General features: G+C 38.6%; 1 protein-coding gene across 10 annotated transcripts in view; it reads right to left on the reverse strand.

Moving 5' to 3' along the window:
* Window positions 1-1,583: 1,583 nt before the first annotated feature.
* The window catches only part of msi2b (musashi RNA-binding protein 2b), a 345,174-nt gene continuing 322,097 nt past the window's right edge, over window positions 1,584-24,660 (reverse strand). For 4 of the 10 annotated variants that reach the window (XM_034683452.1, XM_034683451.1, XM_034683448.1 and 1 more), the window contains 3 exons: window positions 15,566-15,720; window positions 8,367-8,437; window positions 1,584-7,267 (listed from right to left, as the gene is read on the reverse strand). In XM_034683452.1, the coding sequence (XP_034539343.1) occupies window positions 8,396-8,437; window positions 15,566-15,720 (197 nt within the window). In that variant the 3' untranslated portion in view covers window positions 1,584-7,267; window positions 8,367-8,395. Of the gene's footprint in view, window positions 7,271-8,366; window positions 8,438-15,565; window positions 15,721-19,701; window positions 19,882-24,660 lie in introns of all 10 variants that reach the window. The other 6 variants (XM_034683446.1, XM_034683445.1, XM_034683442.1 and 3 more) reach the window with 4 other exon arrangements.

The following is a 24,660-nucleotide window of genomic DNA, read 5'->3' on the forward strand; positions in this document are numbered from 1 at the left end:
GTGGTTTTAAGAAAAGAAAAATGTGGACAGATATATTTTATAGGCCAGCTAACAGTCAGGTTGTTATATTACAATGCCGAGTCTGTGAGGGTGAAATACATCAATCCGTAATATTTCTAACTTTTGTTTGTACTTTGTACAATTACGTCTAGATTACTGAGGATTACACTAAATCTATACATGTATAAATACAGATGTTATTTGTGTAACTGTAACCTAAAATTTTAGTCCCACCCAAAAAACCTGGAAATACTGGGCACCCAAAACCTCCACACCTGCTTTGTTTGATCTATTTAAACATCCTAACATGAGGGGGTCTAAAAGATGTTAAGCCACACAAGAGCACATACCTTGTGACAAAGCTCCTAACTCCTCTGATAGAAAAAAAAAGCCCCAAATCAAAAGCATCTTCTGTGAGAGTGAAACATTAATCCAGACGATTGGATCATCATTACACTTATTACACAAACACACACACGGCAGCAGTGTGATCTAAACTCGTAGTAGTGCCTCGGCTGTGAAAAAACAAGAGCCGGGAACAGTATTGATCTCAGTCAGAATTATAGATCACCGTGTCTGAATGAGTGATGAAGCTGTCGGAGTGTTGGTCTCACCTGACAAGCATTAAAAAACCCTGAATGCACACAAATGTTATGCTTTACAATGAGAGTAGACCGCAATAAAGATATAACTCAGGTATCTAGAGTCTGCTCGGGATACACCTTATTCAGTTATTATTAGACTCAGCAATGCATGTGGTCACAGGAACTGGATAGTGGATTTAATTGAATGAAAGACTGAACAATCTTTAAGAGATAGAGAAAAAGTCATTGCAGACGGCAGGTTGCAGAAAAAAATTCCCACTTCTGCTGTGATTTATTCCTCAGCTTCACCTCAGAAAATGACTCAGATTTTTGTTTCTGACATGTGAAATGAAATTCTCGAAACACTGTGACAAACACATCAAAAGTAAAACCCTCATACTCCATGTGTTTGCGTGTGTGTGTGCGTGTATCCCTCTCTCAGCTATTGTACGGCTCTAAAAGGCCTGTCATGCAGCCGCCTGTTTGCTCATCTACTCATCACATCCTCAGCTCCGTTTATTCCCTGAGCCTCGGCTAATATTGATGCTCTCCATGTGATGCCGCTGATGAAAAAATAAAGCACTGACGGGATGCTGGGATTTTTTTTCTCCCCCTGAAAGCGCTGCTGTATCTCTTTCTCCTGCGCTGTGAGCGACCACTGAGGGGCAGCAGAATTACACGCCAGCACTGGATTGTTCACAAGGTCCCTGATTGCATCTTAAGAGCTCGGGATCTATTAATCCTGCTGACATAAGAGCGACCTCGAAGGATCCAAAAAGCTGAGTGAAATGTGACATTAAAAGAAAAACACCTTCATTATAGATTCAAGCACACTCAACAGTATTTAGTTATGGGATGTCAGCAGATGCTAAAAAATAAGGGAAGTGAATGCCTTTTTGAAGTGATGGTTCTCCACATATCTCCACATGTGATCATAACATTTTAAGAAACTAATATTTTCATCTTTATCAAAAAAATGCAATGAAACATGAAAACAAGTAATATAACAATTCAGTTTATTTTATTTATTTTCCAGACAGACACATCAATTTCTGGACCACAGTAGAGGATGGAAACCTTTCACAGACATTTTTTTGTCAATATTATTATTTGAAAATACAAATATAAAATTAGACTTTCCACATTTGATATGTGAGAGACCCCCATCCATTATTATTATTATTTTTTCTTTTTAGTATATTTTACAACAGGGCTTAAGCAAGCCATATGATAACCTGAAAGATGCTTTCAGATGTCAGTCAAGTCTGTCTGTCTCTCGCCATAAAAAGTCGGTTAACATAAAAAAAAGGGGGCAAGTGTTAGGAATGGGCCGACGGCGGTGCAGAGAGCTCTGTGCACAAACATGGAAGCACAGCAGAGCCTCACACTGACGTCCATGCAGTGTGTCTGAAGAGCTCGCAGGCTCCCCTCCAGGCTGTGCGCTCTGCTCCCAACTCGACAACACGCCGGGGGTGAACATAAGCTAATAATGAACCTCTGTGTGTGTGTGCGTGTGTGTGTTTGTGAGGAATATCTCTATACAGCTGAGGTCTCCAGTCTAATCAAATGAGTGAAAATTGCAAGTATATACTCATCTATACACATATATATTGCAATTTTATGTACTTATTTATCAATGAGTATGGGTGAGATGGCAATGGTTTGGACTAAAGGGGGAATCCACCCTTAAAACGACAGTACAGTTCAACTTGTGTTGTTTCTGTTGCCTTTGAGAGTTCAGTTAGATCTGTGAACATGAAACCATCTCTGCTTTATCCTGTAACAAGAGAACAAACACTATAAATGATGGTTGTGCTACAGTAAGAGTCACTTTGTAGGCTTGGGACACTAACTTTGTGGTCACTATGACAGTATCCAGTTTCTCTCAGAGATAAGGACACGTTGTCTGGTTTGAAACCGTTAGCACCACTATGAATGAGCCTCAGTTAGGCTGTGAATGCTCAGAAATGTTCAATAAAAGTCTAATCACTGAGCCTGAAACAGCACTTGTCTGGTGCCTTTTTTATTTCATGTTCAGAGCACAGATTTGAACCCAAAGCAACAGAAACCTTACAAGTATGCGTGCTCTGCAGGTGGGATTTCCCCGTAAAGGGATGGGAGAAAGAGTTTGGCCATTGCCTAGCACTTGCCTCGAGATTCAAGTTTAAATGGATACGGTAGTACACTACAAATGTCAACACCTCTCAGGTTGACTTTTTTATCTTTTTCGATAATTTTTTTTCTTTAAACCAAGACCCCTCCCCTCTCCCCCGAATGGTTAAGCTAGTCTAATAAGATGTGTAACATTCATCAGCTGTAAACTGCTGTCAGTTTGAGAGAAAAGGAAAAATTACAGCAACAGAGCCATGCTACCTTAAAGTCCAAGCTACAGGATCACAAAACAACTCAAGGTTTTTTCTATTTGTGTGAGGGAAAATGAGCCATTTCAAGTTTCTCTTCTTCTCTTTTTCAGTCAAAGAGGGTTAATTATAGACTACGAGCCACGATGCGCTGCAACAGTGAAACAAAGTAATGTATTTCTGCACTTGTTGCTGTTACTGGGCTTTTAGATGAAGCAGAAACAAAACTGGCATCAACTGCAGCTCTTAATGAGCTTCTTCTATCAGTTTGGTGGTTTGAGTTTACAATTTAATGAAATCATTCAAATAAATCAGGAGAAACCACTGGAGGAACACATTTTAAATACTTTTCAGAACTTAGCTCAACTACATGGCTTGGTGTAGTTATTACGGTTAAATAGTCATAAAAGGTTGAGCTATTTTGACACCTGAACGTTCAAATGTCGGAAATAAGCAAAGACACTTGTGACATGTTTTCTTAGCCAGATTTCTGTAATAAATGATTCTGTTATTATCTAATAGATTTTCATGCTATTTCAAATGCTAAACATTCTGACATCATCATTCAGGCATTAGCCTGTATTTAGATAACACAACATCCTGTAGAATAGCTGGATTCTTTTAAGGATCTGTGTCACTACAAAGCTGCCATCATTGTACAAACTGTACGTAATCTGACCGTCTATACAGAGCGAAAAGAATGACGATAGGCGCTAACGTAGTTTATGATTATACAGTTTTTAATAGTAGGGCTGTATGAGGTGAATTACTTAAAATATTTAAAAACCTTAATTATATTTGTTGAAAGAACTAGAGAATAGCTCCACCTGCAGGTTGGAGTTTCAAAATTGAATGTCCTCTTTTTTAACGTGTTACTTTTTGCTGTGTACGTTAATCCAGCAGGATGTCATTTAGTATGGGACAGATTTCAATGAATTTTAGAGGAATGTTTGAGCAAGTTTAAATCTAATCTTTGACACAACTAAGAAATAATACACAGCTTTAGGGCACTGATTCAATATCTGGAAGCCAATTTAAACATGTAAAAGTTTGTAAGTTGTCCAGGTCGTTATTGCAAATGAGAATTGGTTCTCAATTAACTCACCTGGTTAAATAAAGGTTAAAATAAAAATAAAATAAAAAGTAAGTCCTTTGCTTCAGGTCTTTAATCTTTACTGTTATACTTCAAATATGAGTGAATAATGCTGCTAACAGGGCAGAAACTAGTTCCCAATTGAGATTAAGATTATTACAATCTATAACCAAAGTTTTGAGAGAATTAAGACATCTAGAGTAGTGGGAACTAAAACTATCTGCAAGTTTAGGGAGTTTTTACAGCATTTAAAGTTAGAACAGGTCATTTGAGTTTACTGTGACTGGCATTAGGAGTATTACGGTAATCATTGGTATGTTTCTTAAAAAAATATGATCTTTTATGATGTAAACCTTCCGTGATTATAGCTTGTGTCCCTCTTAAAAAAAACAACCAAACATAAAAGTTTTGCATATCTAGCATTAGCATTTAAGGTAGTATGGCACACCCCTTTTGAAACATTCAAGGGTGGGGATCCAAATAATGCCTCGTGAACAAATCCATCTTACAGCGACGCTTTCTCTATTGTTCATCCATGAGAGCTTTGGTTAGCTGAAACCATGTGAGAGTGGCAAAATCCAAAACCAACAAAAGAAAGAGTCAAACATACAGGGAATAAATTACAATGAACCTCTATCAAAATAAGAGCCTGCAAATATCTGAATAACATGATCATTTAGAGAAAGGTCTACCTTGACTGAGTCCTAAATCCACTATTCACTACGAGTATTATATTAATGAGTCCTATATAACATCTACGTTGTACTTACAGGAGATAGAAAAAGAGCGCGAGGGGGGGAGGGGTAGATATGAGAGAAAGGAGAGGTAGAGCAAAGGGAGAACAACAAAGACCACTACACTGGTATCAAAGACAGCACTCTGTTTACAAGTTAACTGTGGTTTCTTTACACACTAATGAATCGTACATGAATGAGCAACAAAAAGAAGGAGGATCTCTGAGGATGGGGAATGGAAAGAGAGAAAGCAATGGATGCACAGTACATTTTAATAGTATATTACAATTATTCATATATAAACCACAAAGTATCCATAAAACTCTGATTAAACTTGAAATCAGCAAAGAAGCATCTTCCTTTTTTTTTTTTTATAGTTTTGTATTTCTTATTTTCTTTTACATTTGAACATTACAAGGGTATTTTTTTTTCTCTTTACTCTTTAAATTATTACTTGATCACACCTCTGTTTCATTTACTGTAGAAGAATCCAGCATATTTCTTTACCTGGTTGTTTTGAAATCAAACAAAACAAGACAGAAGGTGGGTTCAAAAAATGAAACAAACAAATACAGCTGCAGCAGGTAAAGTACTTTCAGAATAAAACAACCACTCGTTCCATGAATGACTCGAAAATCCGGTCTGCAATCTGGAGGATATTATTGTTATTACTATTATTTAAGGTTTGAGTAAAATCATTTAGCACTCACACTGTGTAAAACCTGGTGCAGCGACAGAGAGTGAATAATTCAGTGTTGCCTCTCGACCCTGTATAAATATCCTCAGATGAGACATGGGTCTAATATAGAAAGAAATCCAAGTGTACACTGCAACATATCAGTTATATTTCCAACGCCACAAAACGTTAAAGACTTTGTCTAATCCAGAATACATTTACCCATAAATCCTTCATACTATCCCAAAGCACAGGGCCGTTTTTAAAAGCCAACATATACATGTGCAAATAGGAAAAATGGCCTGTACTTCACTACTCACAGTGCAATGATTACTCGCTTTATTAACCTTTCAGTGTTTTCTTTTTGTTTTCACCACAAGAATAAATTAAACCTGCCCCATGATTCCACAATAGAAGTCACAAAGGCTGAGGTATGGTATCAAAATGTTTACTCTTCCTAATTCTTTCACAAAGAAAAAAAAAAAAAAAAAGAGAGAACGGATTCAGAGAACAAGCGTAACATTAAAAAGGGCTCCGGTATCAGAAGAGCCCCGAATATCGTGTTTTCTGAAATCAGGAACAAGCAGGATGAAACAAACAAGAACGCACAACTAACAAGTTCCTCTCAGTATAAAAGTGTCAGGATGCACAGAGCACTGGAAAATGCCTGGTTCAAGTTCTGATCTTCAACTCTAAGTACAGTGTGCTTTGGATTAAATCATCTTTTTTTTCTCTTCCTCCAAATGATACTGAAATCTTTGACAGTTAGACAAAAGAAACCAATCCGGCTCTTTTAGTTCTTCTTTTAAAACTGTGTTGACTGGACTCTCTGTTTGTAAATTTGCTGGTATGACACTTGTAAAATTATTCAGCTTCAGTATTTACAGAGCAAAAGTGTGTTCTGTTCTGTCACCGGGGTCGTCTTCCAGCAGAAAAAAGGTAGAATAATAACTGTTTACAGCTTTTTTTTTCTTCTATTCACACGCTATAACATGTTTTCTTTTGACACACCATCACAAAAATATGCTATTCTCTCACTGAGTTGGTTATATGCAGTGACTGGAATAATATGTACAGCTACATTTCTTTTTCTCAAGTTTGAATTCACAATGTAGTTATATGAAATTTGTTATAGCATATATATATATTTCTAAACAACAAAAACAACACTTATAAAAAAGGACCATAAAAATATTGGAGTCCTCTTTGTATTGCCCAAAAATAGGTAATTATGGTTAACAATGAGACATCACAAGAAATAAAACAGCTACTAAGATTTATTACTTAGATACCTTCTTTAAATTTTCCTTTAAATTGATTTTTTTTGTCTCCGAGTCTCTCCACACTGAGCTTCTTTTTTTGCGGAAAGACTGATCGTTTCTTCGTTACACTAACCGATACAAAGATGAAGACATGACTTCAGAATTTCTTGGCTATGACCCCCGTACTCCAAACAAAATCCATTTACACAAATGTACTATAAGATCAAATAAAATGACACCAAATTAAAGGTTCAACTAAAATGACTTCCTAAGGACTAATCAAAAAACAAAGAGCTAAGTGAGGAAAGGAAACGGGTGAATGAAATCGACGTGAAACATCATACCAAACCAGGTTGTAAAGTTATAGGAGGTTTGGATTATAGTACAGCAGTTGTTATTTTTCTGAGATGACTAACGTTTTCTTTTCTTCTTCATGTGGTTCCCACTTTCGTTCTTTTTGCCAGGGTGACGCTGTAGTGCTTGAAGTTGGAGAGCATCACCTGCACACAAAGCCAATTAGAAACTTCGTCCTGTCTTCCCTGGGCCACCAGATATACTCTGCTGGGTGATAGAGGAGAGGACAAAGGAACGGCACAAACATTAGAAAACTCTCTTAAGAAAATATGTGGATAGACATTTTAGATTCCTACTGAGACACTGACTACAATTACCATTAAATGCAGCAGGGGAAAACTTGCTGCAGCCATAACATCAGAGCACATTATCACAGTAAACACCAACCAGCTAAGGTGCATGTATGATGGCATTTCAAGTCTAAACTTCTAAGTCACACCTCTTGTAAGCTCAGCATCATTCATGCACCTACAGCTATTTTCTAGTGTTTTTATAAATGGAAAAAAACATTACATGCACAAATATGGTCAACACATCACACATTGTATCTACATGAAAAGCTGAAAGCACACAGAAAGCTCACAACATGTTCAATGGGTTTAAAGACTCTACTGTACACACTGTACAAGGCAGCACTGTTAGCAAAAGACATGAAGTACAGGGACAAAATAAACATGATGAAACTGAAATATTCAGTTCTTTAAAAACATTTACTGTTTGGAAGAATGTGTTGATTTAAGGCCACTGAATTAAAAGATCAAAGTTTTATAGCAGTGAGTAAATGTGATAGATTTTGTTCTTGGAAACCAAAGGTTAGGTTATCTTAAGCCTCAAAATGTCAAAATTTTAGTGCATGGTGTAATTCAAAACATCTGTAAGTCTATTTAGGATGAGAATTATAACCTAAAGGGACTTAATGGTTAAAAAAAGGTTAATTTGAGATGATAAATCAAAATATTAGTGAGAAAAAACAAAGACAGAGAGGCAGAACTGGTAGCATGTGTGAGCGTGCGACTTGAATATGATCTTTGCCTCCAAACGAGTCATGCAAACAAGCTGATCGTGATTGATTTAGATTCAAGAATCCTTCTTTTTGTTTGTTTTGTTTGTGGAAAAACAAAGGTTACAGACCCTCTGGCTAACAGAGCCCCCTGATTTGTGAAGACACACACCCTCTGTCACACTCACACTGTACTACCAGCTCTGGTTTTAAGAGGGGCAGTGGTGAATAAACAATCAATCATGTGATGAACACATATTAGAGAGAGACTGATAGAAATGCACAGTAAATAAAATGCAATACCTCTGATGAGATGGCAACCGGCCACCTGTTCAATGGTATCCATTTGTAAAAGCTGTCGCAATCAACGGGCCCTAAAAGTGTACAGTTAGTGCGATTGTCAGTATGCATTTCAAGGAGAGAAAAGTGAGTATCATTTCATTGTCCAGCTAGCATTAATGTGAACTTTTTGATTCAGTTTGATCATGTTCAGCAGCAGAGCAGGAGACTACATTATCATACATATCAAACAGGTTATATTTTGTGTCATGGAGAAACAGTGCAAAAATCACTACAGGGAGCAGGACATGGTCAAAGATGTTGGAGAGTTACAGTACACCTTGAAATAATTTTTTCATTGACATCAACAGTTTTCAGTTTTCCAACAATAACCTCACTGAGAAATAGAGGAGATAATGTGAACAAATTTGGAACCTCACATCATCAAATACAGAAGCTTGGTTGGAGGCCTTTAACTTCATGACTGTTCCCTGAAGGCACCACCTCAGAGTCAGTTTGGCATGTGATTTGCTGATTTAAGTTAGGCTTTCAAAACTAAGCAGTCCAGTTAGCGATAAGGATGATTTGATTTAAAAATAATCACATTGCATTAATGGCAATTGCAAGTGAATGTATCACTAACTCTTTGTTGACATTTGATTTGATTGTTTTGAGGACTGATAGTAATACTTGCTCCGGTTTAAAGGAAAAGGTTGTAGTTTACACTTAAAGCTCCTGTGAGGAGTTTTTAGCCGGTTATGAAACACAGTGAAATCAATAGTGATGCCTTTTAACCACCTGCAAAAGCAAACAAGACCATCATCAGTGTCAAGGTTTAGTACTTTTGAGTTGTATCTTTTAAAGTCTGAGATCAGTTTCTGATGATTTACTGCAGAGGTGTCAAACTAATTTCAGTCCAGGGGCCACATACAGCCTAATTTGATCTCAAGTGGGATGGACCTGTAAAATCACAACATAATAACCTATAAAGAAGGACAACTCCAATTTTTTCCCTTTGTTTTAGTGCAAAAAAGTACAAGTACATTCTGAAAATGTTAACTTTTAATGAACTATCTTTTTGCAAAAACAGCTTTTGTATTTTTCGCCATGATGAGTCTCAAAGTGGGGCCAAGTATTATATTCTGTAAGCACTGAAACCTGCTGCGAACGCACCAAGTATACAAGTTTCCCTGTCACCTGCATTGTTCAGGTGCTCTCCATCAGCACTATGATTCTAACTAACCCCCAGAGGACAGTGGAAACTTGAATGCAGTTTATGTCTTCTCTGTAATTTTTTCATTTTGGGAAGTCATTCGCGGGCCGGATTGGAACCTCTGGTGGGCCGGTTTTGGCCCGCGGGCCGTATGTTTGACACCCCTGATTTACAGCATGCTGAAATGTTTGTACATTTTCCACAGCAAATGTGTCACTTCTAAGTTACACATTAAAATGTTAAAAGACAGCAGGATGAGATTTTTTGTCAGAAAACACAACCTACATGTGTACAGGACAAGAGCAGTAAACAGGTTAGGCTTCCTGTTCTGTCCACAGGGGGCATTAAAATCAACACCAACCAAAAGTTCTTCACAGGAGCTTTAAAAAAGTACTGATACACGTACAGCAGAGAGCTAACTAGGGTGGATTACTCGCATACACTGCATAACTAATGCATGTAATATACATGTCACATAATAAGGTGATGTAACGTAATGTAGCAAAATGTAGAGTTACATATCGTATCGTTAAATTTCATATAATAACATAGCATGACATAATAATGTAACATTACATAATGTAGCACAGTATAATGTAGCATAATGCAACTAAATGTAACATTAATGTATCACTGGCCAAGGTTACATGATGTTTTTTGATTCAGAATGAATTATTCAGAATTAAATAATTCAGAATTAAAGTATTCTCCTTCACGTTTACATGGAAATAGTAATTCCGAATTGATTTAATCGTCTTTATTCAATTCCGCTTATGGTCTGGGGGTTGGGAAGGGTTCTGATTGGACAGGGGCGGGCGTGATGTATTTACGTCTACCGGAAGAAAACAAACTCCAGCTACTGCTTCTTTCATTTTCAGTTACAACATGGAAGACCACACAATAAGTACAATTTTTGCTTTGATTTTGATTATAGTTCTGAATAAGCAGCTCGACCCAAACATACTGCTTCACTTTCGTCAGCTGAGGAGTATAGTAAATAGTCTCGGCTCGAGCCCAACACTTGCTTCGGGCGGCCATCCTGGAATATGTGGCCGCCAGCGTGGAATATGTGCGTCATTGCCACAGGACAAGGGAACAAGCATGCGCAGAATGACCGGAAGTGGGATGAATGTATACATGATCGAGGAATTATTAAAATCAGAACAAACCAGCCACTTACTTCGGATTTAAGTTTAATTTGCAATGGTCATTTTCATTCGGAATTCGGTGTTTACAAGGTCATTTTTAATCTTTTTAAAGAGGAATTAATTTTTTTTCTGAATTAAAGAGGAATTAAAAGTCTCATGTAAACGTAGCCATTATGTAAGAAACGCACATACATACATCACTAACATATGTTATGAAACCTAAGGAAAATAGATGTTTAAAAATAATAAACATTGACTACTTGTTTTAGAATCTAATTGAATCTGAACCCCCAGTTTCTAGGGTAAAGTTGTTTTTTTTTTAAAGTATTATTTGTTGTGCCATGTCTGATTTTATTGACAGACCAGCTGATGAGAGACAGGAAGGGAAGGGACTGAGGGTCAGAGACAAATCTGAGGTTTATGGTCGCCGCTCGAACCACTGAGCTACACCTGCATCCTGAAAGCTGCATGTTTATTTGTCAACAACTCCCGACTTTGTGCTCCTTGTGTCACCTGACTTGAGCACATCACCAGAGCAATATATTTCAAGACAGCATCCAGTAACGATAGAAGAGAGGTGAGCACAGGGTACTGTGAAGTGCTGCGCCTATCACCAGGCTGCTGTATTTGACCATTAGTGTGAAATGTGTTGAAATAAACACACAATCTTCATTCATTCCAACATATAGACTGATTTAATCTGAAAGCATGCAGAAAACAGGATCATAAACCTGTGTTAGTGAGATCAGTGTGTTTGGGAGTATTGAATGCTTCTCATTATGCAGCTCAGTAATCAGGAGACTGTGAATAGAGCTGCTGCTGACAGGTCTGAAGAAATCCTTGGATTCAAACACAGCAGTGAAAAGAGAAGCACTTTCCACAGCGATTATCTGTCTTTATCACTCCAATCAGCTAATTGCACTCTAATTGTCTGGCATAAAAAAAACAGTTAAGTTCATTAGTTCTTCTTCACAGTGGCTGTTTTGATATTGGCTAAAGGGATTAATAAAATCACTAGAGCGTGAGACCGAGCTACAAATCAGCGACTCTGAAGTCATCCGTGAGGTTGTGACATATGATGATCCTACGTGTAATCAGTTCAACAGCATCCTCAGGAAAAGAGAAAATGAATTATAAAGCACATTTTAGTTCTGAATCATTTCCTATTTTAATGTTCTGAATAGAGAGATCATCTGGCTGAGAGCAGGATGTCGCAGGGCTGCTGCATCACCTCTCTGCTTTATTGCACTCCGTTTTATACAGCGGGTAATTCAGAGGTGCTGATTTAGTGCCAGGTATCATAGGTGCAATTTCACATTCTGTGGAGGACTTACAAAAGCTCACCTGGATTTTTACGAGTTAGAGAAAAACAGGGAATTCATCACTGGCCTCTTTTAGGAATTAGCCCTTTGACACCATTTTCAGGTAGCAATTACAAAAAAGCCCAACATTTCTATCAGAAATTCTCAGTTTTTGTTGTATCAGAAGTCTCATTTTTACATTTTTTAACTGTGTGCAAAACTGTGGCTACAAACTGCAACAAATGGAAAATAATGGAAACAAATCGCCTCATTTCCATCTGTAAACTATCTGCTGGTAAATCTGCTTTGAAAATGAGCCAGCCCGGCCTTTCATAACAAATATTTTGCTTCCTCCACTGAAACCAACAGATTATGGCAGATAGCCAGTGGACCTAAAACAATTAATAAGAGCGGCTTTGCTTAGGGAGGCAAAAAGCCAATAAAATGTGTTTTTCTGTTAAGCTCTGTTTTTTGTTTGGGTATCATAAATCAATTACAAACACTTACTGAAATTAATAAAAAACTGTTTTACTCTCTCATGAGCGATTTGCACATTTGCCCCCAGTGACACCACCTCATATAAACAACATTAAGTCTCACATCCTTGATAAGCTGTTAACAATTAGTCACAATAATTTAATGTATTGCACAAATTCGTCTTTATGGTTTTTCACACGAGATGCACAAGAGTCACAAATTTTCCTAAAGAGCACAACCCGTAAAACACCCAAACGCACTCTTGATTTAATTTAAAAAATACAGCAAACACCACAAACATGTGACATTAATCTCTCCTGCACTTTGTGTTAGTTTAAGAAGAAATTCAATTTAATGATGTGGGCCATAAAGTTTGGAAGGAGTGTCTTCACCCTGTAGTCTGGCAGTGCTCGGCTGCAGTACTAATGGGCTTGTTGTTATTCCACCTCAGTTAAGCCATGCATTAATTAGCTTCTTTGAGAAAGCAGGTGTTATTTTCATATCCTGTACTGTGTCACTCAGTTCACTTGTGTAAAACAGTGCAAACATGGCCCAACCAGCCTGGCATGGAGACTGAGAGCTCGGCCCTCATGCACTCGCTATGGGGCCATAAAATTCAGATCTTACCCTTTTGGTTTAATTATTCTGTGAGGTCTGAGGTGGACTAAAATGCAAGCTAAGTAAACAAGTAGCTGATTGTGGATTTTTTAGGGTGAGCCTTTGTTTACAAAAAGTCAACAACATAAAACTGAATATCCGCAATATCAGACCATTTTGGATTGAATCTAACTTGATTAAGACGCTTACATGTGGGTTTTATGTTTTATTTAATGTCTCACATCACACTTTTTTATTATTATTATCAATTAGGTTTTACTTTTAAACTCATTATTATGGCATCTATCCGTGGTTTAAAACTCCCGTAAAGAGTGTTTCACTTGTTATGAAACATCAGTGACAAGATAAGGTAATATTTAATGCTTTTAACGACTTCAGACGGTTAGTTTTCAGTCAAAGTAAATATCAGAATGTTGCCAAAACAGCGTTTGTTTACATTTTCCAAAGCAAAAATGTACAGAGATTGACATTTTTTAGAGAGCTGAATCAAACCATGTATAAGGCTTTGTTTAAATGGAAACATTTTCAAGAGAAAATGTTAACTAATGTTGCATTCTGGCTGTTTGTTTACAAGGAAATTGTGTTTTGGGCGACTTAAAACGCAAACTTCTGAAAACAGGTTCCAGAGTGAAACTTTTTTTTTTTTTTAAGTTATATTTTTGGCCTTTTGGCCTTTATTAATAGGACAGCTAAAGATAGGCTGGAAATGTGGGGAATAGAGAGTGGGGGAAGACGTGGAGGAAATGGTCGACCGGCCGGGAATCGAACCGGCGACCCCTGCGATGAGGACTGTATTTAATAACTGGTTTATTACACGGTATGTGGGGCGCTTAGACTGCTAGGCCATCAGCGCCCCACAATTTCTTTTTTTAAAACACATGCCCTTCTGTCTCTGTGTAAACAAACAATACTCAGATCCCCTGAAGGCAGTTACGTCACAGCCCCACCTGCACATGTGCATGACGTTCCCAGTCATGCTGTAACCCTTAATGACCTTTCAGTCATTTTTGAATTTTAATGGGAACATGAATAGAAACTTTTTAATGGGTCCATTCTCGCGTACATAAGGCCTTAGAAAACACTGTGAGTGATTTACAGGATGAGATTAGCAAAGCGATAAAAGGCATCACTTTGTCCACAGGGGGTGCCAAAATCGAATCTCAATTTTGCTGCTGTCTTTTTTTATGTGCTTTTATTATTTCATTCTGAAGGTCTTTGAACAGTTTTTGGTAATAAGAGTAATGAGCAAATCAGTTTATTTTTATTATTATGACTTTTATGAATTTGAATATCTGTGTTGTAGATTTGGTTGCAGTCTATGTCTGTCGTTAGACAGCTGGTTTAGTACATTATTTGTTAAAATATGACTCATTTCAGATGGCTGTGCACAGTTGCTGATCCTGCAGAAAAACATGTTAAATCAGTCAATTTTTTTTACACATATTTTATGAGATTGGATGGAATTATATTTTTTGACATGCACAATGCTGTAAAACATCCCTGTCTGTTCATAAAACTATGGTGTGCAATAAACCAGTTATTAAATGTTTATATAAAGCTCATAAACACTAAATCATCTAACCTAAATTATTTCAGCTTGGTTGAAGTTGCTACTTATATACTACATCAGCCCTTGAGATGATCTCTCCAAAGCTTTGGGTTATCATACAATGCAACTTATTTTGTAGATTCTTTCCTCCATCATTATATAGCCCTGCTGTTCTCTCAGGCTACGGCTGCATTGGCAGTAACACCAGGGTTGAGGCCTTCCAAGCATTTTGTAGTGGCAAATCACCTAAACCCACACACAGGCCAGGGCACACATCCACAGGCAGTAAACATGGTCTAGCGTTACACTTATGAGTGGACATGGCAACCTGCAGCAGCACCTGGCCGAGCGGCTACACCTGGACAAGGACACTGACAAAACCTGCTTGGAAGCTTTTGTCCTGGTGACGAGCAAGCTCAAGCGCTGGGACAGATGGGTTTCTAAAAATAAAAGAAATTTGTTCTGGGAAGGTGACACAGAGTCTAAAGTGAGGTGATTTGTGCAACAGCTAAGGGGAATAAACATTTGCATTTAACACAGATAACTTTGAGGGCTCGGACAGGCTTTACTCTGATGTACAAAATGCTTATGGGACCTCTGCACTCAATGACAGTGGAGAAATTGTCCTCCCTCTTAGACTGTAATGAATGGTGGCTTTGTGCTTGTGTGGATTCAGCAGATTTGCTTGGAGCCAGGTGCTGCTCTCATTTTGGTTGGTTAAGTGGAAGAATATGATGTTTTATAATCAGTGAGCTCTGTTTTAATTATAAAAATACAAGTATTTATTTATTTTACTGGAAGTCACAATTATACACAGCGTGCATTGGCTTAGTGTCTAGTTTTTGGTGATGCTATTCTGACACAGGAAAGGCAGCAGAGCTCAACGTGCAAAAGACAGTCTGCATTTGGGTACTCACTGTGATGCTGGGGCCAAACCCAGAGCCGGGCTGGGGGCTAGCAGCACTGATGTAGTTTCCCACGGCCGAATCCTGGCTGCTGGGTCCGTACAGGTCAGCCACAGGCCCTGGACTGTTAGCACCAGGGAAACCTCCGGGCCTTGATGGGTTGGTGCCTGCATGAAAACACAGCGGAAAGCAGAGCAGATCAAACACACCGGACAGGCCTCAGAGCAGTTCTTACTTACACTGGGATCAATTCAAATTAAAGAACACATCACTGGATTCATGTGTTTGTCTCAACGGACGACATTTACATGTTACAGATACTTACTGGTTGTAAAATATGAAATTTCAAAAGTGTTTCAGGACTGAGGTTGAAGATGGATTTAAAAAAGACAAAGTTAGGGTTGAATCCAGTATGATATTCTACATGTTAACTACATGCTGTGTATTATGCATAGGAGTAACATTCACTTTGTAGAATCATGCACAACACAAAACAAGCACACTGCTTGAAAAGACTTCCACCATGCTAAAAAACTAGTAAGGTTGCAGTGTAGATGTTGCCATGCATAATGTGAAGGAGTACTTGAAAAACAACATTGGCTGTAAAGTAAGAAGAGTAACACAGGATTATTCTTTGACTTCATTTGAACATTTTGCACCCAGACTTTTATGCCTTCCTTTATAACCGCATGATTCATAGAAGCTGGCTACAACCTACTAAAAATATTCTCCACACTTCTCAGCCGTGTGTCTCAGCTTTGCAGTCTGCTGATGTAACTTGCGGCATAAAACAAAGTAGGTATGTGAGACAAGAGAGAAAGAGGCATGAGGGGGAAACATAAAGGCTTGACCCGACTTCTTCTTCAGGTCCCAACTCAAGGGGGGATAAAAAAGAAATACTGTACATGACTTACCACCTTTGCCCTGTGAGTAAGAGCAACTCAGACTAATAAAATGTCTTTTTAAAATCCAGATGCCTACTAAAGGCCAACAACACTGGCGATGCAGGGAAAAAAAAAAAACAGGCAAGGAGAAAGAAAAACGCTGTGATCCCTTAACAGCAATCTCCTCTGCTGTCAGCTTCACATAACCCTCTGTCTCACCCTTATTCAAAGACAAGTCTCGGGGAAAAATGCATAAAAAGAAAAATCTCCTGAGCATGCATAACGCTCCATATTGCATGTATACAAGGAAGCCTTTTCTAGTAAAGAAGTACAGAGTATAAACTGGAATATAATCGATGTTTTGATGCAAATAAAACAGCACACAAACGGTTCCAATGTCACAGTGTTTAACACATCACTATCAGAGCTTTATTAGACAGGTAGGGTCAAAGAGAAGTACCTTAAACACTCTGTATCCATGTATAGCACTCTAGAAAAATTAAGCCATCTCACTAAACACACATCTAGTGGAGTTGACACTCTGTTTAACTGTAAGGACTTTGAACAGTGTGCAGCTACAGCTCTTATCTTGCCTGCACAGCCCCCACTAGGCCGCCTTATTATATAATTAAGGATTTTTTCAGTTGAAATGGCAATCCTCATTTCCTATGACTGGTGATTTTTTATTAGAGAGTGCCCCGCCCCCACCTTCCCACCCCCCACCCCCCATCTCTCTGTGAAGCTTATTTTTTCATTTAAATGTTCTGGGCTGCTCTGGTTCTGGATTTAGCTTTGGGAGCAAAACAAGCCGGAGTGCAATGTGGGTCAGATTGTTTTTTTTTCGTAAAAAGAGCCAACTGTGACACAGACTAATGTGTCGCTACTCATTTTGATTTTCTTTAACAAGATGTGATAGTGCTGAGTCTTTCTTATGTGTCAGTTTCTGGTTCTCTAAAGACAAAAAAGACTGGAGAGAAAACCATTTGATGCTTGAAGTGACTTCAGTGTGACGTATTTTTGAAAGGAAGATGGGAAACCCTGAAAAAAAATGAACGTCTAAATCATAACTTCACACAGAACACAGTGTGCTGCATTGTCTGTCACTGTCTCCCAGCTTGTTTACTTCACTTTAAATCACTTAAATAAAGTAACAAAGCACAGACAGTGCAAAAAGAAAGCATTTATCAATGCGGTTTGCCACAAAACTGTCGATGTTTCAATCCTAATCTCCCTTTCAGGCTAGGAATCTGTGAGCCATCTTCATCACTTTGTGAGGAGCAGTTATGACATGATAAATGACTTATTGGTAATCTCTGCTGGTAACCATCATCATCAGAAAGGACACACACACACACACACACACACACACACACACACACACACACACACACACACACACACACGCACACACGCACACACGCACATTTTATACTTCCTAACCCAATCTTTCACTTTAGTTCTTATCCCTTCAAAGCAAACCTCCAAATAAACAGCAGAACTGTGATTCTTCTTACTATAATGTGATTTTCATATCATTAGGGTCGAGGTTGGCTAAAAATATAAAATCTATTTCACAGATAACAAGCACATAAATTGTGTTATGATGTAATCAAGCTCTGTTGACTCTCTCAGGATTTGAACGTGTCCTCTCAGGTGGGGAAAAAAATATCTGCACTTTACCAACCAGGAAGAAAAAACTAAAACAGAATTCATGCTGCTAAAACAGAAAGAATCACACGAAACGCTTTCTACTTCTCTCTCAACTATGCTGTGCAACATTCTGACTGGCTTTAAGCTTTAAACTCAACAGAGACACAGGCATTGAGTGTATCTGTAGTTACGTAAAGTAGAAGTTAACTCCCCTCTGCTAAGCATGTGTGTGTGAAAAAGCAGACTTTGCACGCTTTAACAGATCTATAGGGAGTCAAGTGTGTTAAACTATGCATGTAGTGCTACCTAACTTACAAAAGTGCTGCATCGAAGACACAAAAACAAACTAAACCCTTTACAACCGCAGAAAATCACATCCGCGCAGCTGTTCCTACGCAACCTGTTCTCTGTGCTAAAGTCAGTCTGTAGAAAATGCCAACATCTGCCTGAGGCAGCTGGCCAACACTTAAACCATCAGGGGGAGAGTTGGCCCCACACTTACACAATTACTTTATTGGTCCAAAAGGGTGAGAGGACAGCCCCCTTTTGTTTTCAGTATGTCTGGCTGCTGCTGCTGTGAAGTGGAGGTGGAGACACAGGAGTGAAGGCACAAGATTGAAGGCTATGGTAGATTTCAAACCCAGCAGGGGGGCTGTGAGCCTCCAGAGGCAGAGAACCCCAACCACCGTGTGTAGGTCAGCACTGAAACTGGCACATCTCCCACTATGCACCAAAGCAAGACTATGTTAAACCTCCTTTGCATTCAACTAAATTATGTAAACACTGGTGGTATGTCATGTAATATGGACAGAAAAAAGATACACATTTGAATCTCTTTTTGATTCTGGAGATTAATTTCATTTTTTCTAGAAGAGAATGGATTTCTGATATTTTTGTTCACTGCATGGAGGTGTTAAAATGTCATTGTGCAGTAAATGTAACTTGTTAGCAGAGTCTCTCCCCTGTCTTTTGAAAGCTATGATTACATAAGATAGATGAGAGAAGAGATGAAAATGTTCTTGTGTTATGTAAAAATGTTGTCTTTTAAGTGTCTGCCACACATTCAGTATTTTCCCTGATTTCCCGGCAAGACTTCCACACACTAATAACACGAGCAATCATTCTTACACTTGCAATACTTAAAGGGCTTAACTAACTAAATTACTCTCACTCCCACACCAAACTTATCCTCTTGCTGCTCACAAATTCACATCAACTTCAGCTCTGTTAGAGAGGCCAGTGTACTCTCCGACATCATCAGTAGTTATTTTGTTCACATGCAAATGAAGGATTACATTCTGTGTGTGTATTTGTCTGTGTGTGTGTGTGTGTGTGTGTGTGTCAGCCCCTTATGTGCAAGCAGAGGCTGGAACATAACTTCACAAAGAAACAAGAAAAATCTAAAGTTAAAATTGAAAAAAGGAGGACGGACATGCAATGCTTTTTTGTCAGCAAGACTCTTTTAAGGTATTGTAAAGGGGGGATTTTATTCCTTAACAAAAGATAAAATGTATAAAAATAATATCAAAAAGATTAGATCATCTGCATGAAATAATGTCATGAATCAAACTGAAAACTCCAAAACGTGGATGAGATAGATGCGCATATACAAACCTGGGTTCTTAAATTGATCCGGGCTGTGTAGGTGCTGGAGGGGGGAGTTGCAGGCGGAGGTGGCATGCTCACTGTGCAGCATCTGAGCCGCTTGGGGCCCCAGGGAGCCATAGTCAGCAAAGGAGCAGGGCCCCCCCCTCTGGTCACTGGGCGCAGAGTAAAACCCATAATCGGGGAGGCCTGGGAGATACAGTATAGGGTGGGGAGGGGGAGGGGAGGGGACTCCATCATTGTGGTAATCAACTTTTTCATTGTCAGAATCAAAAGTCCAGATTTGCAGCCTAGCTTGGTTGGTGAGTGTCACCATTTGAAAGTTACAACCATGCATTAGTCTGCTTGAATTGGCCCTTCCTGCCCTCCCTCCCCAGCAGCTGCAGCCATGAGGCCAGGCCCCCTTCACATCCTTGCCTGATATGCTATGCTGTGTCTTGTACAATAGTTGTTCAGTTATGGATACACACTATCTTTCCCTGAAAAAACCCAGGTTAACATATTTTCATGGCAGCTGTTTTCCTCTGACATCATGCTGAGGGTTGGAAGCTAAAAATGCTCTAACAATATCTTTGTGTAAGTTGTATGAACTTAGGAAATCTGACATCGTTATCATTTCAATATTTCTTGATCAGAACATTTCTACGGATAATCTTCAAGAGAAAGCTAGGAGGGACATCAGGACAAATTTGAAGGTAAATCAACTTATTTGATAAAAAACTAGCCTCCAACAAGAGAACAAGTAATGCTAGATTTCTGCAACTCCTGATATTGCTGACTGCTAACATTATCTTCATATTATGTTATACCATACAGTGGAAAAGACATTGATTCAATTATAGCAAGGAAATAGTGAAAAAGCTTTTTCTTTTTGAATGATATGGTACGACACAATAGGACAGGCATAACTTTAATAATGGTGAGGAAATCCTTGAGTATTACTGTGAGCACTGGTTTGACAGTAGCTAAGGTTATTAACCCTCCTCTTATGTTGCAGGTAAAATTGACCCTTTTTAAAGTTCAAAAATCTAAAAAGAAATGTTAAAAGTATTTTTGTGGTATGATAACTTCTTCAGCTTTGCTTAATTACCGTGATCAACTTCGAAAATAAAAATAGTTAATTTCACATATTTGCAACCCCCCTGCATGTTATATCACACAGATACTGTTTGTGGGTCAATTTGACCTGGTAGTCAATGTGGAGGCTAAAAGGGGTCAGAAGCAACTTTATTGCTGTTCCTGAGAAACGAACATAACAGGAGGGTTAAGACTGCCTGTGCTATTACTATTTAATTATTCAAGTCTTTCAAAAGGAATTTTAGGATTTATCCACTTCTAAGCTTACTCCAAAATTAGCTTAGAATTGGCTAAATGATTGATATTCAGAGTTTTTTGTTAGTAGCTAATTGCTTAGCTTATATGCTTTTATAAAGTATAGACCGTCCAGTGCTGTCACATACAATGCGAGAGTCATTGCTGCAATATTGGCAACTAAGTTGTTTTAAGCTAACACTATCCCCCTGTATCGAAGGTTGATAAATAGAATTATTTACAGATGTTAAACTGTCTCTGCCGTTCCTTTTGTATCATATATCTATCTTTTGTTTAGCAGAGGCTCAAGGGTCTCCCATAGATTTTCAGTTTGTTGTCTTTTCAAGTGCTGATCAGTCTAGAAGAGATCAAATGAAAATGATTTGTCAGATTTCAAATTCTTATGTGACTCAGAACACAGCTGTATGACATGGTGACAGAGTTCTAGTTTCCTTTCCTAAGCCTAATGTCAGAGCAAAGTCACTGCCGTGTGAATATAGTCAATTAGACAAAAAAGACCTCCTTAATTAATCTAATGCCTCAGCTTGATTTAGACAAACCAGTAACAATGAATACAAAATACACAGTCAGGCTACAGCTTTGATATTTTGGCTTCTGTACAATTAACCTGTGTCCTTGTTGTTGTTTTTTTAATCATTAAAGGGTGAGATAAAACTGGAGAATCGTTAAACACAGCTCAATACATTTCTCATTTCAAACCATTCCTTGTTGACATACCTGCAGGAAGCTTTTGTCATTTAAATGAAAAGTAAACAGAAAGTGCACTGATCAATAATTAATTTAAAGCCTCTTTTTTTGACCAAAAGCAACAGATGATAAGGTTTTTCTTTGAGTGAGATACAGAGACATTTGTGTTTATTGATGACAGGCGTTCAGAAGTCACTAAGTATTCAGAGCACGTCTCAGATTGGCCTCTTCGAATGATTCTCTCTTTGACACAGATGGCGGATTATCAACAGTTTAGAAAATGTCTTTCAGCAATAAGTCGTGCTGACATTTATTGCTTGTCCTCTTAATCTGAGACAAGCTGCTCATATAAAGGGTGCAATTAAAAGAAACTGGTCCTTCTTACACCTCTTTGATAACAGAGTTAATCTACTCAGGAGGGACTCAGATTGGTGACACTGGCTTTTCCATGCTGGGTTTCCCCTGCTGTGTGTTTGTTTTTTTATTTGGGTCCTGGAGCGAACAGCCATTCAAAGCCACTTCACCTCTACCCATTCAGAGGGAGACAGTCCACTTCTGCCAAATGGAATGTAAGCACCAGCCATGTTTCTCTCCGCCAATGCTTTTTAGCACTCTGATCTCACCACTTGTGGGCTGTCTGCCCACTCATCAAATTATAGGCTCCAAATACGGCAAGCTTCCCACGTACGTCACATAAAGCCTGACACATTGAACAAAGCTCAAGAACCAATCATTCCATTTCTAGACTTAGACAAATGTCACCCAAAATTGATTGGCCTTGCTAATGAGGAAAACCCGATCAATGGAATAATTATAACGGGGAAAAACATTTGACAAACCATGTTATTGGGAATTCATAGAGAAGAAGCTATTCTAAATATGTCAGCAGCTTAGAGACTGTAATAGGCATTACTTTCTATATCATAATAATTTCACTATTCAATAACAATGAACATTTTGATAGGCAAATTTACTTTGAATTATTATACAATTTACCACATGCCACATCATGAAAGAAAAATACTAAAAGTGGAGCTGCTGTGTCTTTAAGGGGTTTGTAACAAGCACCTTTTAAAAATGGTTACATCAAAATGTTTGCTGTTGTCAAAGTTTGTCATCTTCAGATTATTAAAAGTGTCTTTTTTCGCAGATCAGAAAATCTTTAAGTCTGTCTCCACCAGTGCTTACAAAAACAAAGAAAGGCAGCATTACTTTGTGAACAATGATTGGACAGCATAAAGACAATGTGCAGCATTTCTGCAGTTATTTACAGTTAAATATGAGACTGGAAAACAATTTCTAGCCACATGTGAAATACTGCCCTATTATTATTTATAAACAAGCTAATTACATTTTGTCAGGGATCTTACGGTAATAGGAATATGGGTAGTTGACAGCTGACCAAAGTATTTGAAAGACCAGTCTTGCTGTAATTCAAAACTGATAAAAGTGGGTTCAAATCGGGCTAAGTCCAAAGAGTGTATGCATAGCTTTATGAAGAGAGTCATTCAAGTTTATTACCAATCTACAAGGACAACGAACAGCAAGCTACAGTTATTTATCCTCTAAATCAGGGGTTCCCAAACTTTTCAGCCCATTACCTCCAAAATATAGGTGCCAAAGACTTGTGACCCCCACTGTCCCTCAAAGTGATTTAATGTGGCTTCATTTGGCTGATCTGCAGAGAATTAGCCTACCTATATGAGCATGTGGCTGTGTTTCTTGTGCCTTTATATATTAACCTGCTGCTACTGATGCTTTTGATAATTAACTGTTGACTAACCCTAAACTTAGGAGTCATCTGGCAACAAAGAAAGGCAGAAAACTCATTACATGTTCTGTTTTCAAGGTTTTATTCCAAGTTTAGCTACTATGTTTGTCGATTTTTTTTACTATAATGGGTAAAATGTACTATTTCTAGATAACTTAAAAAAAAAACATTCAGAAAGACATCTCACGACCCCCAATTTGTGTCTCGCAACCCTCCAAGGGGTCCCGACCCACACTTTGGGAACCCCTGCTCTGGATCTATCAACTAGCACGAATCCAGCAGCACTCGGTGCTCACTAGTAATAATAAAATGTAGTTTCACAGTAGCACACAGTGAATGCTTATGCTACTTATATAAAGTCTGAGATTGTCTTTGATTAGATTTGATTGAGGTACATAACTTTTAGTCAGGTAATGACATTTCAGCCGCTCAGAACTTTTCAGACATTGGACGGTGCGCCTCACTGTCCTGGCATTGTTTCCTGAATGGAGGCAGCTGGACACTGACTCAGACACTCACACACAAACACACAGGTACTCACTCTCAAAGCCATATATTTTCATCAGTGGCTATCTGATCAGTTATGCAGGACGAGACTGGGCAGAGTGTGCCCACAGCTGCATCAGTATCACCGATCATATCACTGCGCCTCAGACCTCCCCACTATTAATATTCACACAATCTATCCAGAACAATGGGCCTTTTTTGGACTCCTTTTTTTTCCACTGGCCACTAATTGGATGTAATTACTCATCTACAAAACAAATGAGCGTGCTGAGGTTGCCTTGGAGACTAGATCAGGGGACCCAGCAGTGCGAATCGTTCGCAGGGCTTCATTTATACTGGTAATTATCTCCCCTACCCCCACCCTCTTTCCCTTTCTGCCCTCAGTGACCATAGCTGGCTGCGGGGCGATGGAGAGGGGAGTGTCTCATAGTCATCTGTTACTGACATCATCGGGGTGGCGCTCTTTAAGTGGATAAATGCCCTGCTCTCGGTCCCACTTTGCCAGGTGACTGCCTTTAAGGAGGAATCACAAACCCTGAAAGCACTGCTGCCCTTTTTTTTGCACAAGTTTGAAAATAAAGCTAATCACGCTGATGATAAAAGATAGCGTCACGCTCTCTGTCCTGATGTGACTTCAGGATGTGAGAAATATTTTCATAAGTTTGCTTGTG

Source organism: Notolabrus celidotus, chromosome 5, assembly GCF_009762535.1.
Source record: "Notolabrus celidotus isolate fNotCel1 chromosome 5, fNotCel1.pri, whole genome shotgun sequence".
Classification (NCBI taxonomy): Eukaryota; Metazoa; Chordata; class Actinopteri; order Labriformes; family Labridae; genus Notolabrus; species Notolabrus celidotus.